The sequence below is a fragment of the Hypanus sabinus genome, chromosome 13, assembly GCF_030144855.1.
Source record: "Hypanus sabinus isolate sHypSab1 chromosome 13, sHypSab1.hap1, whole genome shotgun sequence".
NCBI lineage: Eukaryota > Metazoa > Chordata > Chondrichthyes > Myliobatiformes > Dasyatidae > Hypanus > Hypanus sabinus.
Genome location: NC_082718.1, coordinates 88870048 through 88883194, shown reverse-complemented (window position 1 = coordinate 88883194; position 13147 = coordinate 88870048). Strand labels below are relative to the sequence as shown.

Sequence of the window (13147 nt, the reverse complement as noted above, 5' to 3'; positions counted from 1 at the left end):
GAAAATTTTTGAAGTTGATCTCAATGTAGCCATATTTTTCAAACTTCTATAAAGAAGACAGAACCTAAGGATTTATCAGAATTATATTCTCAAGAATTTCTTTACTAACAGCAATTAAAAAAACATTTCAAGAAAGTATTACATCAAGTTTCAAGAGTTAGCACCATAAATTCATCCATATAATGAGACAATGCTTTCATGATCAACTCCTTTGTTGCCCCAATCAAAATATGAATCATGATACAGTGAAACTGCCACAGATTTATTCAGCTAAAGGACCAATTTGTCTGAAAAAAAATTTGCTTGCAAATAACTAGAACAATTTAAGGATAGTTACCACCAGCATAGTCCCAGACTCTGTGATTGGTGAGCTGCATGGCATACGTGTGCTGTGTTTCTTCAAAATGCTTATATGCATGACGACTGACATAGCGACCACATCCAATGTGTCCACATATCAAACAAATCCACAGGTTCTACAGAGGGATAGAAACAAAAGGAAAAAAATGTGATAAAAGAGCTTACATTCTAATTAAGGTAATTGTGAATATTCTTCTATTCTTTGCATACATCTTTTGCAAGGTTTGCAGTTACACTGATTTAGTATCATCTCAGAAAATTGGAAAAATCTTCTAACCAGTTGTGAGACACTCCATTATAATGGACTCCTCATTATACATATTATTATGAATAGAAAATATAAATCATTGTAAGGAAAAGGTTAAAGGTTAGAGTCCAGTATCAGTTTTACTGTGTGTTACTAATCTTTCATTTGCTTTTTATTATTTCCCCTTTTTGGCTTGTTCCATATTTCTGTTATTTCTTCATTTTGAATTAGTATGAGATAAGTAGAAAGATAAATAGATACTTTATTGATTCCAAAGGAAACTACAGTGTCACAGTAGCATTACTTGTTCTTTTATAAGTTTGTCACTTTGGTAAATGCAAAAAATAAAATAGAAGTCTGTAAGACAAAATGGTTGGAGAGGGATTGTTTTGAGAAAGTACAAGGGAACAAGTAACAGCAATGTTTTGAGAAAGTTAAGGGAGTACAAGTCTCCAGTTATAATGGTGGAAGATGGTGGAAAATATGTTTTTCACAGGAAGGCAAGGTCATTGTGCAGGTGCAGGTACCAAATGCATGGAAAAGTACCATTGTAAGGGGTCTTGAAGGGAGTAAAAAGGGGCACTTTCTTAGAGCAAGGGGGGGAAAAGAGAGTTTTGTCCCAGACTAGGTCACGGCTAGTGGCCGGTACTAAGATAGGGAACAGAACGTCGAAAGAATCAAAGTTAGGCTTAGACTTAGACTCTGTGAAAGTCTGTCGGTATTCTGCAGATCAGCTCACTTAGAGAATGAGAAGTATCATTTTGAGTTCTGTACTGCTACTACTGTAGAGATTTGTTGTATTTTTCTGTATTGCATTTGTGCCAGTGCTAATAAAGTGTCTTCTTCTGGCCTTGAACAAGTGTGTCATCTTCTTTATTTATGAATACCCTGAGCTGAACCAGGAAAGAACACAGTGGATTTTAAAATAATTTTCGTTTGCAATCATCCATGTTAAAGGCTAATATTACACTCCATTCTCACAAAGAGAATTAAAGGAAAAATTTATCTATCCAATTATTTGGTATAGAACCAAAAAATGGTGGGACGACATCTGTGAAGACAAACAACTCCTCAGACTGGTAATTTTATAAGAACTTTTCATCTGAAATGTTAACTTGTTTTTAATCTCCATTGTTGCTGATTGAGTATCTTTAACATTTAGATTTCAGTTTAGAGTTCAGTATTAATTTACTGTGTGTTGCTAATCTTTCAATTACTTTTTATTATTTCCCTTTTGACTTGTTGCATGTTTCAGTTATTCTCTCCATTTTGAATTTGTTTGCCTCAATTTATTTCTTTTTCTTTTATAAGTTTGCCGTTTGTGTCCATTTCGCATTTCTGTTAATTATCTCACTATTCATCTGATGCATTTTCACATTCTCACACATATATGAGCAAAATGATTTTGTACAGAAATTAATGTATCATTCAGAATTGAAAATATTAAATAATACATCTATGTAAAAGATGTGGGTTATCAACACAAAGAAAGCGGCCAAAATCTTCACAAGATGAATCAGAAATCAACAATAAGCCAACAAAACACACTGCAAATAACATCACTATTTCAAAGAACTGATTCAACCATATTGATGTATCTTGATAAGGAAGGATAGCAATTTTTGATGAATAACAATCAGACGAATAACATCTTTTTTCTCCCAAAGAAAGAAAATAGCACACCAACTGAAAATGACCCAGCACTTCAAAGCCATTGAGAACTAACTGGTTTATTTCACAAAAAAGCGCATTAAATTTAGAACAATTGCTTCTCTAACAGGTATACTGTAATTGAAATGCTTTTAAAAATTGGTTTATTTAACTTAATATTATTTCATGAAGAGAATAACAAATATTTTTAAAGCTACAGTATTGAATCTACTTTTCCCAGTTTCAAATGAATAATTCAACTATCAGGAGCAAAGTGATTTTAATCCCCGTTTTAAATAGTTTGTTCAAAAGGATCAGAAACAAAACACAGATAGTATAAGACCACAAAATTATTGATACCTGAAAAGGATAGACTGAAGATGTACGCCCCTTCAATTTGAAATTTGGGCTTGAATCTATTCTAAGTAAATTACCACAGAAGATAAACTCTGAATAGAACCAGCTACAAGCAACCAAGTGTGTTGTCACTCTGGACTGCTACACATCGTTGACCTTGGTTCAACTTAAGTGAGTAAACCCTCTTGGTAATCCACAAGGAATGGAAATTTTTACTCTGGCAAATTAGGAGTTTATTTTTTCAGGACTTTTTAAAAAATTAAACTCATTGCTAAGGCAGATTTTTCTTCAAACCTACTGAGAGCCATAAAGCTTGAAGAGAAAATCATGCCAAAACCATAAATATATTTCACTCCAGTGCCCAGACCACACTTAATGTGGCAAAAGTCCTAGAAAGGAAAGAAATCAGTACTTTGAGGTGTTTTTTTCAAAATCCCATTAACAGATTTATAGTACATTAACTCAAGAGATTTTGCAGAAACTGGAAATCCAGAGTAACATGCAAAAAATGCTGGAGGAACTCAGCAGGTCAGGCAGCATCTATGGAGAGGAACAGACAGTCGAGGTTTTGGGCTGAGACCCTTCATCGGTTCTTTCAGCATTTTGTGCATTACAAAAAGATTTACATTGTAGTTTTTACTTACTTACCTCCTGGACACCACATTCAAAACATTTATTCTCTTCAACTGGCTCTGGAGTCTGACAATACCTACAAACCGGACACCTGAAACAAAATAAATTCTCAGGTCATTAATCACGTCAGCACTTGACATTTTACATGGGATAAATGTATGTTTTTCTTTAAAGATAAAGTCACAAGAACATTGTAATGCCTTACATTTCAGCAACTTTCTCTGCACTAAAGCCAAATGAAGATAGCTCACATTTTCTGATTTGAATATTTACATGAAGATAAATTACCAAATGATAATGATTAAAGAAAATGATAACAGATCAAGTTACCAAATCATGAGGTGAAGAAGTTTTATCTCAAACCAACAATATAAAACAGTGCAACACAGACACACAAAATGCTGGAGGAACTAAGCAAGTCAGGCAGCATCGAGGGAAATGAAGAAACAGCTGACGTTTCAGGCCGAGACCCTTCCACAGAACAGAGGAATTTGGGTTCTTTCACATCTGCACCAGTACAACCGTGGCTCCTGTGCATTGTTCAGGGTAGTCCCACATTATTCCTGCAGCTGCTCCAGCTTTAAAGACAGCTCTCAGATTCTGAGACAATTTCAACCAAGTTATTTTCTTGAAAGATTTTTCACAATACTGTGTACAATCCAACATTCTTTCCATCAATTAAACCCTTAATACATTCCTTCCCCACAGTGCAATATATTATACAAGAATTGTGATTGTAGGAATCCTGTAGAAATCTCATTCTGATAATTTATTTTTGTTGCAACTTACGTTGTATCTTCCCAGTGTTGCAAGCAATGACTATGAAAGCTGTGATTACAGAGTATTGTTAGAACGCCATTTACTGATTCATCCATTCTTTCCAGGCACACAATGCAGGGTGGTAGCTCAGTTACCCCCATTACTGGAAGACTCGCTCCCTAAAGAGAGAAAACACAAAATCAACAGTTCCAACTAAAGTCCTAAGTCCAACTCTGGCAAGTTGGTTCACGTCCAACTGGTAAACAATATTGATATATTATCAAGATACAATAAACAAATCTCAATTCTATTTGGACTTCCAATTAAGAATACGGTGGTGGAAGATAGCCAGTGAAAGACATTTCTTTTACACCCTTGCCGGGATTACTCAATCAATTCTCAACAGGGAGGGAGTTGCTCGCAATCATTTCCTACTTCTCATTACCCTTATTTAATACAAAGCAGAAGGCAGGGTACTCTACATGATTCATTTAGTCATCTATTGGCAAATCCTAACAATTAAATATCATAATCCACCAGTCAGTATTCACTGCTGCTACTTAGCTACAGTATTTAATTCCTTTACAATGCTTTTCAAATTAATAAATAGGATAAAGTACCTACATCTTCAGATTTGATGACTTCGGCCCTTTCCACATACACCAGCTGACATACATCCTCCTCAATGGAATTAAACTGCCGACCATTACAGGCGGTATAAAAACTGTCTGCTTCTGCCTAAAAGATCGATCATAGAAAGATTGAAACAGAAATTTAAAATATCAAAACATTTAACTCATTTTCCAACCAAGTACACAATTTTGCCCAGAATTCAATTTCTTTGTTCTTACCTGAGAACAAAATTTGACAAGAACCATGTACTGGTTTGGGGTGGAATCTCTTATTACTTTCATGTGCTCAATCGAATCATCAAATGGTGCCACAAACCTCATAAGGTCATGACTGGTCATGGTGGCTGGAACAGTTAGAATACACAACATGGCACTGCGCCTCACATCTTCTTTTAAGGAAGTCATCTTGCTATGGGAAAAGAATAGAACTTGTAACTCGTCTCACTTAAAATTTGCATAATGATGAATATTCATGAGTACTAATGACAGATCAATATTCAGCTCCAAGGTTAAAGCTACAGGTACCAATATATTCAGAATTCAGCAATAGCAAAGGGCCTGCCTTTTTACAGTGATTTTAATATAACAGTATTTACCCATCCAGCTGCTTGCAAAATGGCAGGACTATACCAAGAAATACGGACTGCCCACTTCTCCACTGAGCTCCGATGGCCATTTCCCTGTGCACTTACAACTGGTTACCAACGGGAATCCGCCCTCATAACTTCTATGGAATAAGACAACCAATCCATTTGACTGACATCTTCTTTGATTTACATTTGTTTATTGTCATATACACCAGGGTGTAATGGAAGTCCTTCTTCACATGAAGCTCACAGAGTCAACAGTTTACATGGTCATAATAAATGTAACAATACATTGGTAAGTGCAAAACTCCCTAATATACCTAAGATGCCACAACAGAATATTAAAGTGACAATAGCGGAATAACTGAAGGGATTATGAGAACATAGCAGCACCATTGGGAATCATTCAAAGGGTGATCACTTCAGGACTCTGACAGCAGTGGTTTTCAGGTGTGGATATACAATCCTATACCACTGCAAGGATGAAAAATATGAATAGGGTAGGTTAAATATTTTAAATGCTTTTCTCCCCCTTAAAACTTTTAATGATTTCATTTTTAGAGTTTCTTTTAACTAGATTCTTTTTCTTTTAACTTAATGTTCCCGAATATTTTGAAGAATAACTTTAAAAATTTGACATACAGTGCCTATAAAAAGTATTCACCACTACCCTGCCCCCCCAAGAAGTTTTCATGTTTTAGTGTTTTACAACAATGAATAACTGTGGATTTAATTTGGCTTTTTTTTGACACTTTATCAACAGAGAAAGACTCTTTCGTGTCAAAGTAAAAACAGATCACTACAAAGTGATCTAAATCAATTACAAATATAAAACATGTGTGCCGACAACAACCTGGCCCTTAACACCCAGACCAAGTAGATCATTGTGGACTTCAGGCATGCTAGGAGCCACACTCATGTCTCCATCCAGATTGAATCTAATCTAAAATAATTGTTCCCACAAGTATTCACCCCTTTCAAGTCAGTATTTAGTGGACGGACCTTTGACAGCAATTACAGCCTTGAGTCTGTGTGGGTAGGTCTCTGCCAGCTTTGCACATCTGGACTCTGCAATTTTCCCCCATTCTTCTTTACAAAACTGCTCAGGCTCTGCCAGATTGCATGGGGATTGTGAGTGAGTAGGCCTTTTCAAGTCCAGCCACGAATTCTAAATTGGATTGAGGTTTGGACTCTGACTTGGCCGCTCCAGGACATTAACTTCGTTGTTTTTAAGCCATTCCTGAGTAGCTTTGGCTTTATGCTTGGGGTCATTGTCTTGCTGGAAAACAAATCTTCTCCCAAGTCATGGTCCTCTTGCAGACTATATCAGGTTTTCCTCCAGGATTTCCATGAATCTTGCTGCATTTATTTTACTCTCTGCCTTCATAAGCCTTTCAGGACCTGCTGAAGTGAAGCATCCCCACAGCATTGTGCAGCCTCCACCGTGCTTCAAGGTAGGGATGGTGTATTTTTGATGAAGTACAGTGTTTGGTTTATGCCAAACATAGCATTTAGTCTGATGGCCAGAAAGCTCAATTTGTGTTTCATAGACCATAGAACATTCTTCCAGCTGACTTCAGACTCTCCCCCATGCCTTCTGGCTAACTCTAGCTGAGATTTCATGAGCTTTTTTTTCCCCAACAGTGGCTTTCTCTTTGTCACTCGCCCATAAGAAGCACCCGGGCAACAGTTGTTGTATGTGCAGTCTCTCCCAGCTCAGCCACTGAAGCTTGTAATTACTGCAGAGTTATCATATGTCTCTTGGTGGCCTCCCTCACTAGTCCCCTTCTTGATTGGTCACTCAGTTTTTGAGGACAGCCTGCTCTAGGCAGATTTACAGCTATGTCACATTCTTTGCATTTCTTGATGATTGACTTGATGATTGGGATATTCAGTGACTTGAAAATTTTTTTATATTCATCTCCTGACTTGTGCTTTTCAAAAACCTTTTTGCAGAGTTGCTTGGAGTGTTCTTTTCTCTTCATGGTGTAGCTTTTGCCAGGATACTGACTCACCGGCAGTTGGACCTTACAGATACTGGTGTATTTTTACTATAATCAATTGAAACACCTCGACTGCACACTTGTCTCCAAAAATAAATCTCCATTTAACTAATTATGTGACTTCTAAAACCAATTGGTGGCACCAGTGATGATCTGGTCTGTCATGTTAAAGAGGAGGGTAAAATTTTATGCAATCAATTATCTTGTGTTTCATATTTGTAATTAATTTAGTTCTCTTTGTAGAGATCTGTTTTCACTTTGACACAGAAGTGTCTTTTTCTGTTATCAGTGTCAAAAAAGCAAATTAAATGCACTGTGATTCAATGTTGTAAGACAATAAAAAATGAAAATCTCCGTGGAGGAGGGAGGGACTACTTTTATAGGCACCGTAAATTAAGGTTAAGAACGTGGTTTTGTCTTTTGTCAAACTTCATGACAGGAGCTTTTCCTGACTATGTTATTGTTTGAAGCCAAGAGTCACTCAGTTCCACAACTGTTCTAGTGCTAACAGTAACCTGAAATAAATGCGTAACAAAGTTATATTAATTTAAAATGAAAACACAAATAATTTTCTTATGGAAAATTAACAACTTAATAATTTCTCTTCACAGATGTTCCTTAACTTAATTAGCATTTGCTGTTTTACAGAAAATGTAATGGCAGTTCCAGCAACAGAATTGGTTCACTTCTGCATCAAAATTAGAATGAAGGTCACAAAAAATTCCAAATATTACAGAAGAATTCCATTATATCTCACCAAAAAGTTGCTGAATTTTCAGACAGAAGGCACTTCAGAAAGATGGATAAAAGGAGCAACCAAAGAATACGAAAATAAATGCAAGGGATATCAAAATCAACATAGCCTTTTAAAATTATGTCAAGTAAAAGTGAGACAGGAGGAGATATAAGGCCCAAGAATGGATCAAGGTTATTTTGTTGCTAAGAATTAGAAAACAGCAGACACTAAATTATTACTTGCCATCAATAGTTACAAAAGGTTGACATCGTATTCACCGTATTTTCTTGATATTTGATGGGAACAGATGTAAATTGAGCATTTAATAATAGTATTACAGGATAAACAAGAACAACTTGATAGATATAGCCATTCCAAACACAGATAACTCGCAGAAATTAAATAAGAGAAAAAGGGCAGAAATAACACTGAATAAGAAAAGGATATTGAAAGACTCTGGAACATGAACGGGGTGTACATTGTCCCTACAGTAATATCCACAAATGGTATCATCCCAAAGTCACTACACAGTAGCATTAAGCAATTAGGGATACACAGCCATATTTATGTAAATCTTCAGAAAGCCACAATACTAAACACCACTAGAATTGTCTGAAAGTTCCTAGCGAGTGTGCTTGGCTATGCCAGCTTCAGCTGAGAAAAAATAAAATAATAATAGGAAATGCCATCATAACTACTGGCATGACATTTCTCCAATATTGTTAAGGTCACTATATTTCACTCTTGTACATACATGGACTGCCTGAATGAAAAAGAAATATGGAGTTAAGGGTCATAGAAAAGTACAGCAGAGAAACCAAGCCCTTCAGCCCACCTAGTCTGTGCCAAACTATTTCAACCGCCTACTCTCATCAACCTGCACCACGACCATAGCCCTTCATACACCTATCATCCATGTACCAATCCAAACTTCTCTTAAATGTTTAAAATGAGTTTTCATGCATCACTTGCACTGGCAGCTCATTCCACATTCTCACGGCCCTTGAGTAAAGAATGTTCCCCTCATGTTCCCCTTAAACTTTTCACCTTTCACCCTTAACCCATGACCTCTGGTTGCAAACCCACCCAACCTCAGCGGAAAAAGGGAAAAAGCCTGCTTGCATTTACCTTTATCTATACTCTTCATAATTTTGTACACCTCAATCAAATCTCCACTGATCTTCTACATTTCAAGGAATAAAGTCCTAACTTATTCAATCTTTGCTTATAAGTCAGGTCCTCCAGGCCCAACAACATCCTTGTAAATTTTCTCTGTACTCTTTCAACCTTTTCTATATCTTTCCTGTAGGTAGGTGACCAAAACTGCACAATACTCCAAATTAGGCCTCTTCTATAACTACAACATAACATCCTGTACCCAATACTTTAGATTTATGAAGGCCAATATGCCAAAAGCTTTATGACCCCATCCACTGTGACACCACATTTAATGAATTATGGACCTGTATTTGTAGATCCCTTTGTTCTACCACATTCTTCAATGCCGTACCATTCACTGTGTGAGACCAACCCTGGCTGGTCCTACCAAAGTACAACACCTCGCACTTGTCTGCATTAAATTCCATCTGCCATTTTTCCAACTGGTCCAGATCCCACTGCAAGCCATGATAGTCCTTCTTGCTGTCCACTACACCCCCAATATTGCTCTCATATCTAAAGGTCTCCGACTGCATGGACTGCTTTGATGCAGTGCATGTCAAGTCCAGCAGGAAAAGAAATACAAGAAAGACTGCATTTTACAAACCATAAAGCAATATTTAAATGAGATATCAAAGATTAAGAGTTATAAAGAACAGAAAGGGCCTTTTGACCCATGATGTCTACTCTGGTTCCATTTATCTTCACTAGGACCATATGAGCTTGCAGGGATCAACCTTATTCATCATATACATTTAAATGTATTAGGTATTTGCTGTGGTGTGTTGATTAATGCATGAAATGTAACAAAATCAATTCAACAATTAAAAAAAAGCTAATAAAGTTTGAGGCTAGCTGACAAATATGGAATAAAATGTGCATAATGAATATATAAATAAATACCAATATGCCTATTCAAAGCCTACCTAATTTACTCAAGTCTAGTACATGTATCCAATTCCATCCCCACCTCAGGCAATACATTCCAGATATAAACCACTCACCATGTTGAAAAAAACCTCTCTCTCAGATCTCCTTTATAACTCCTTCCTCTGACCTTTTGTTTTAGACACCTCTACTGTGTGAAACAGATTTCAATTATCTGTGAATCTCATTACTACCTTACACAATTTAATTAGGTCACACCCCACCCCCCTCCAGGGAAACGAAGCACAGAATAAAGTGCTCCAATCCAGTCAACATCGCAGTGAATCTCCTCTGAACTGTCCCCAGCATAATGTCTTCCTTCTTATAGCATGGCAACCAGAATTGCACAGAATACCCAAAATGTGGCCTTACCAACGTTTTAAGAAGTTGTATCATTAGTCATTGAATACTAGAGTATGGAAACTGGCCCTTCAGCTAATCTAGTCCATGCCAACCTGGTTTTCTGCCCAGTTCCATCTACCATCCCTCTCATCCAAGTACTATTAATTGAAACCACTATAAAACATTGTGTCCTCGATCTTATATTCTAGTCCTCTTGAAATGAATGCTTCCGGACCACAACCCTCCACAGCCCTCCCATCCATGTACCTATTCAAATTTCTCTTAGACGTTAACATCAACTCTGCATGCATGACTTGCACTAGCAACTCGTTCCACACTCTAACCAATCTGAGTGAAGTTTCCCTTCAACTCTTAACCTATGACCTCTAGTTGTCAACTAAGCCAACCTCAGTGAGAAAAGCTTGCTTGCAATGATCCTATCTATACCCCTCATAATTTTACAATACCGCTATCAAGTTTCTCCTCAATCGTCTACATTCTACAGAATAAAGTCCTAACTTATTCAATCTTTCCCTATAACTCAGGTCCTCAAGTCCCAGCAACATCCTTGTAAGTTTTTTCTGCACTCTTTCAATCTTATTTACATCTTTCCTGTGGACTAAAACTAGACACGGTACTCCAAATTAGGCCTCACCAATTTCAAATTGCATTATACAATTGCAACATAACGTCCCAACTCCTGTACTCAATACACTGATTTATGCAGGTTAATGTGCCTAAAGCCTTCTAACTGTGATGCCACTTTCGAGGAATTATGGATCTGTATTCCCAGATCCCTCTGTTCGACCACATTCCTCAGTACCCTACCGCCCATGGTATAGGACCTACCCTGGTTGGTCCTCCCAAAGTGCAAACCTCACACTGGTCTGCATTAACTTCCATCTGCCATTTTGGTCCAGATCTTGCTGCAAGCTTTGAAGGTCTTCCTCACTGCCCACTACACCCCAATACTGATGTCATCTGCAAATATGCTGATCCAGTTTTCTACACTATCCAGATCACTGATAAAAATGACAAACAACAATGGACCCAGCACTGATCACTGGGGCACAGGCCTCTAGTCAGAGCAGCAACCATCTACAACCACTCTTTGGCTTTTCCCATTAAGCCAATGTTAGACTGGGAGACTGTTTCACTGAACACCTACACTCTGTCTGCCAGAGAAAGCAGTATCTCCCAGTGGCCACACATTTTAATTCCACGTCCCATTCCCATTCTGATATGTCTATCCATGGCCTCCTCTACTGTCAAGATGAAGCCACACTCAGGTTGGAGGAACAACACCTTATATTCCGTCTGGGTAGCCTCCAACTTGATGGCATGAACATTGATTTCTCTAACTTCCGTTAATGCCCCTCCTCACCCCATCCCTGATTTATTTATTCCACCCCCTTCCTTTTTTTCCCTCTCTCTGCCCCTCTCACAATCACTCTTTGCCTGTTCTCCATCTCCCTCTGGTGCTCCCCTCCCCCTTTCTTTCACCCTAGGCCTCCCGTCCCATGATCCTTTCCCTTCTCCAGCTAGTATTCCTTTTGCCAATCAACTTTCCAGCTCTTAGCTTCACCCCTCCTCCTCCTGCCTTCTCCTATCATTTCGGATTCCCCCCTCAACTTTCAAATCTCTTACTATCTTTTCTTTCAGTTAGTCCTGATGAAGGGTCTAAGCCCGAAACGTCGACAGTGCTTCTCCCTATAGATGGTGCCTGACCTGCTGTGTTTCACCAGCATTTTGTGTGTGTTGTTTGAATTTCCAGCATCTGCAGATTTCCTCGTGTTTGCGAATATAATTTACTACCTCATTTTGAATGCCAAGCAACTCAACTTTCTTGACCAACTTCCAATTTAAGACCTTATCAAAGGCCTTGCTGAAGTCCATGTAGGCAACGTCCACTGTCCTGCCTTTATCAACTTTCCTGGTAACTTCCTTGAAAAAGTCTGTAAGATCAGTTCAACATGACCCACCATGCACAAAGCCACGTTGACTATCCCTAGTCAGTCCTTCTCTATCTAAAATACCTCTACCTGATCTCTTACATTACCTTCCAATGATTTTCCCACTACTGGTGTCAGGCTCACCAGCCTCTAATTTCCTGGCTTATTCTTAGAGCCCCTCTTAAACAACAGAACAACGTTAGCTATCCTCCAATTCTTCAGCATCTCACCCGTGGCTGAGGAAGTTTTAAATATCTCTGCTAGGGCCTCTGCAATTTCTGCACTAGCCTCTCACAGGGTCCGAGAGAACACATTGCCAGGCCCTGGGGATTTATCACCCCACTCCCTGAACTCCCTCTGCAAAACCTCATCACACATCATACTCATGTCATTGATATGGACGTGCATCATGATCTCTAGCTGTCAACCCTCCCATTTAAGAATGCTGAGGACTTGATCTGTGGTGTCCCTGGCCCTGGCATCCGGGGCAGCAACAAACCATCCGGGGATCTCATTCTCATCCACAGAGCCTCTTTTCTGTTCCCAAACCAACAAATTCCCTATAATTACAGTTCAGCTCTTCTCCCCTCTTCCCTTCTGGGCCACAGAGCCAGAGAACTGACCCCGTGGCTTTCCTCTGCTCAGTCATCCCCCTGCTACAGAGTCCAAAGCGGCATACCAATTGTTGAAGCGAATGGCCACAGGGGTACACTAGCACCGACTGCCCACCTCCTTTCATCCTCCTTACTCTGAATTTGGCCTTGCTCGTATCCATCCTCGTATATTCTATGCCCCAACTTATGA

The 13147-nt window shown here is 38.5% G+C and overlaps 1 protein-coding gene across 2 annotated transcripts in view; it reads right to left on the bottom strand.

Moving 5' to 3' along the window:
- The window catches only part of brap (BRCA1 associated protein), a 41679-nt gene that overhangs the window by 16660 nt on the left and 11872 nt on the right, over window positions 1-13147 (bottom strand). For both annotated transcript variants that reach the window (XM_059988122.1, XM_059988121.1), the window contains exons 4-8: window positions 4858-5047; window positions 4631-4744; window positions 4037-4185; window positions 3263-3338; window positions 338-476 (exon numbers count right to left, since the gene is read on the bottom strand). In XM_059988122.1, coding sequence (XP_059844105.1) covers window positions 338-476; window positions 3263-3338; window positions 4037-4185; window positions 4631-4744; window positions 4858-5047 — 668 coding nt within the window. The remainder of the gene's footprint in view (window positions 1-337; window positions 477-3262; window positions 3339-4036; window positions 4186-4630; window positions 4745-4857; window positions 5048-13147) is intronic.